Source organism: Limulus polyphemus, unplaced genomic scaffold, assembly GCF_000517525.1.
Source record: "Limulus polyphemus unplaced genomic scaffold, Limulus_polyphemus-2.1.2 Scaffold3162, whole genome shotgun sequence".
Lineage (NCBI taxonomy): Eukaryota > Metazoa > Arthropoda > Merostomata > Xiphosura > Limulidae > Limulus > Limulus polyphemus.
The window spans coordinates 44,853-49,578 of record NW_013668772.1 but is presented as its reverse complement, the minus strand read 5'-3'; the positions used below and the strand labels follow the sequence as shown (position 1 = coordinate 49,578).

The window sequence follows — 4,726 nt, the reverse complement described above, 5'->3', positions numbered from 1 at the left end:
TAAAAGTATTTTTAATCTTAAGATTAAAATTACTTTGCATCTTGGATAGGCAACATGCAAAAAGAAAAAAAAGCATGAGAAAAACATTGCTTTACAAACCTTAAAACTGAATAAAATAAATTTGATATTTTGCATATGAAAGCATTGTAATGTTTGCTGATAATCTGCCAAATTTTGTTAACATACGCTTACTAATTTAAAAGTTTTAGCATGAAAAGTATAACAAGCACAAAAAGGTTACGAGGTCAGTCCCAGGGACTAAGCCCATGCCGAAAGAGTTAGATCTTTTATTTAACCCTTTCGAGACGGGTCACAGGTGAAAGGCCATGTCATCTTGTTTGTTGAATCTCATTTAACATTTTATTGAACTACTATTTCACGAATTTATGTCAATAACTTTGGTATCAAACTGTAGATTATAAATCAAATTTTAGAACTATACATTACTCAATTTCTTAATTTAAAAGTAAAAATAAAAAATACACAGATAAACATGATTTTTGTGTGTCACGTGGTATGTTGAATGCAGCACTGGTTCAAATTAGATGTTTGTGAAGTCAAAAATATTAAGTCTATAGTTTCATACAAATTAGTATCTCAAATTACAGATACTGACAAGCTAGAATATAAAATAAGGTCTTATCCTTTCTAATTGCTAAGATATTGCTCATGTAATAAATCAAACATAGTGGCACCCCGCTCACCTCCTTCCATTTTTGGAAACGCTCTCTTATATATACTTACTTCTATATATGACATGAATAACCAATCGGTAGCTCAGAATGTCCCCCTAGTGGTTTTCTCAGCCTAACATACCTTGAACCATTTCTTTCTTTTATATCAAGATTTCAATGAGGTAGGTTGTGTCTTTAGTCTGCTTGATCATTTATAGTGGAATTCTATAGTATTGATGTAGTAATTTATGATTTTGTAGTTATTCAAAACTATATATAAAACCTTGTTTCATATCCTCCATATACATTTTAAAGGATTAGCAACTTGCACCAAGCAGCAACTGAGTAGAAGAGTATAATTTTTGCTTTACTTCTTTATTTACTGTTCTGTGTAAATACCAAAGGTCACCTTTATGTTATTTGATCCAGTAACATGAGTGCACATGAGCCACATCGTTGTAACTTCTGTATTGTTAGCCAGGCATGGGTGTAAGGTCAATATAATAAAAATAATAAATATACATAAATGTATAATGTTATGAGATATAAGCTATTTCATCTAAACAATTATGTTTTCATGTTATAATTTGTGTTCATTCTAGAATGCAAGAGGTATAATTTATGTTTATTTCCTAATTTTTATGGTGGCTGCGAGATCGGTCAAACTTGTTAAAATGAAAATTACTTTGCATGTTGGATAGGCAAGATGTGAAAAGAAAAAGAAACAGCTAATATTACCTCAATGTCTTGAATAAACCTAGGATACAGTCTTCTATAAAACATGTGGTCTGAACGTTGCTCTCCTGGTGGAGGTTTAAATAAGTACTTGATCCTGGGAGAAAAAATTATTAAACTAATTAACACAAATATGAACAATAATACTCATTTTGTCATGCATGCAAAAAGTACTGCTAGTCTACACAGTCATGTGTAGTTGCATTAATAATTGTAAGGTTGAAAATATTAGTTTTTTCATTTAAAACTGAAAACTACATGCAAATCATGCTATTCAGCTGTGGTTTGTTTTATGAAAGTTTCTGCTTAAAGTGATAAGGATGGCCACATAATACATTCTTTTCAAAAAAGTTTCCCCTGGCATTCCAGGCAAAACACTAGATTTTACAGACGTTTACAAATAAGCATAAAACACAATAACATTTTAACTGTTCTTCATAATTCTACCTAATTAACATTACTCTAGTTAGTAACCTCATTAAACAAAATTTAGAATATGGCATTACAGACAAAAATCTTCACATAAGGATACTGCATAAGAAGGTAAGTAATACAATGTTTTATTTTTATTCATAAAATAATATTTGATCTAACTTATCATCAAACATAATGAATTAGATAATTATCACCAGATCAAACAACAGTAGCTGTCCACAATTATCTTAAAACATACCAAAAATGGCATAACTAAGCACCATGATTTGTATACATATCCATAATTGATATAAAAATAAGAGGGGACAATTCCCCTGACTTTTCCAGAAGTTGAAATAATTTTTGAAATTCTCCCTTACTTTAAGACCCCCCTTTTGTTTTGAATTTCCTGACTTTTCTATGTTCATGTTTTAAATAATTCAAAACTAAATTTAACATCTTAACACTTGGAAAAGAAGGAAATAATCAATGTCTGAAAATAATTTCAAAAGTGTTGAAGAGAAAGTTCCAAAATAGAAATACTGTATTGTGAAATAAACATTAAACAAGAAGAAATGCACTGTATGCTCAGTACTTTTATTAGCTTACATCATATTAAACTGGTCACCTAAAATATTTCATTTTCAAAAGGCAAGTGAATTAAAAAAATGAAATACCATCCTCTTCTTTCAGCTAGTCCTTTCCATAGAGCATCAGTTTGAACTTTTCTTTCTATCAATTTCTTCCATAACATTCCTTCAGATATCACTCGTGACCATTCTTTACAGACTAGTTCTGCTGAACAGAGAGACTCAGCATCCAAGTAAGATAAAATGGTTTCAGCTACATGGTCCAAACCTTTTTCTGAATAGAAATAAACAGATTAACTTCAACAAATCAGATTCTATGAACTTACTTATTTTTTACAAATCCTGGGAATGCAAAGCCTTACTTGTGATACTTTTATAGAAATATGGTACAAGTAAATTTTATAATTATTGCTAAAACAATAAAAAAAACTGTGGAAATTTGTTAATTTTCTTCTTCTTCTTCTTAACACAATGAACTTGATTTATGACAAAAAATGTAAGTTAAAGCATGTTACTGAAATATCTGTTAATTATTTAATATCAAAAATCTTTAAACCCTTAATACCTTAGTTAGTCAACTTTTGTATGAATAAAGTTCTTAACTACTTTCTCACCACTAAATATCTACACTGCAATGATTTATAAGCCTTGTTGGCAGTACAACTGTAATACATGAATACGTAAAAGATAGATTAGTTTATGTGCCTCTTTTCTCATAAGAAACTGGCAGATGAAACACAGGTTTACATTAAACTCAAATTTGTTATTTTGCTTGGTTAACAAAGATAATGTGTAGTAAAAGAATTATCTATTTTTTATTAAACCTGAATACATACAGAATGTTTTGATACTTTGTTGCAATAAACCAGTAGGAATGAAACACATGAAATCAGACTAATAAAGGCTGTAAAAAAATAAAATTTAATGTCAGCTCTCATCCTATTAAAATTCCAATGACACTGGGTCCACATCTAACAGTATATATTACTTTTCTTATGTGGAGTAGTAATTTTACTTAAAAAGCAATTTACATATCATCTACTTTGTAGCCTAGTATACCTGTCTGTCCTTCCATAAACACAGTAGATCATAAAATAACTACATAAGCTTACATTTTGAGTTCAACTTTATAGACTTAAACTAATTCCCTTTTTCTCAAGACTAGGGTTTATATACATACATGTACAGTATATGCACAGCATATTTCAGCAGTTGTAGAACAAGTCATTCCAGTTCCAATTAATTTGCAAGCCAAATATCAGTTTATATGCATTTATAAAGCAGTAAGAACAACACAAACACTAATAATAAAAATGTATTGCTGTTACAAACAAAAAGCTATATACAAGTATAATTTAATGATGTTAGGTTTACTCTGCATTCATTGTAGCTTTGTACTAACTTTTCAGGTTGCCTACATTTATATCTAACTACTCCACTGAGAATGGTTACAACTAAATTAATCTTTTAGTTATATACATTTACTCAAATAATGTGGGATTTTTTATCTTAAAAATAGTCAACAATACTCAGCAACTTGTCTTCATTAAAATGCTAAACGTTATTTTTATGAAAAGTTCAAAATCACAGACAAAACTAAATTCTGAACTGGGGGGGGGGGGATAATTATATTAAGCCTCTTGATATGATGTATTTATTTCAAGTATTATCTACCAGTATAACCTGCCAGTTTTGACAGTCCTTAAAGAATGATAAGTTATTGAACTGGGCAGAAAAACTTAAGATATTTTTAGGCAGCTGGTAATAAAATTATGAACCAGTATATTGCAAAACTTTGTATTATCTGTCAGAGTGATTACGAGTTTGTTGAACTAAACCTACATGTTTGGTGTATGATATTTTTGAGTTTCAAATAAAAGAAAATCATTAAGAATTTATGATAATAGCTATTTTAAACATACAAAGTTATAGTACTTAAAAGTGCCATCATTTTAGAACACCATAATGTTACTCAATTCATTAGAACATGTCTTATGTTTAAGAATACTGAAAATATCTTCTTTATTAACATACTTTAGGGTTATCATCAAAAGCATGTATATTAAACTTAGCAGTACAGTATGTACACCTGAGCAGAAATTGTTCTAGAGAAAAAAACAAACAAACATTATTAAACAACAATGCTGTGTAAGGATGAACATACAAGTAAAGATACATCCTGCTTGTGGTTAAACCTCATAAAATAATATTTTCAAATGAAGCTTCTATGCATTGAATAAAATCCTAATTGATAAACTAATGTTTATCAATACCTATATAGTGCTAAAATATACCACGTTCTCTCAATATATA

At 29.2% G+C, this 4,726-nt stretch overlaps 1 protein-coding gene across 5 annotated transcripts in view; it reads right to left on the bottom strand.

Annotated features, from left to right (window-relative positions):
* LOC106468783 (F-box/WD repeat-containing protein 1A-like) overlaps positions 1-4,726 on the bottom strand; it is a 61,540-nt gene that overhangs the window by 28,328 nt on the left and 28,486 nt on the right. For all 5 annotated transcript variants that reach the window (XM_013929224.2, XM_022397148.1, XM_022397146.1 and 2 more), the window contains 2 exons: positions 2,501-2,687; positions 1,413-1,506 (listed from right to left, as the gene is read on the bottom strand). In XM_013929224.2, coding sequence (XP_013784678.1) covers positions 1,413-1,506; positions 2,501-2,687 — 281 coding nt within the window. The remainder of the gene's footprint in view (positions 1-1,412; positions 1,507-2,500; positions 2,688-4,726) is intronic.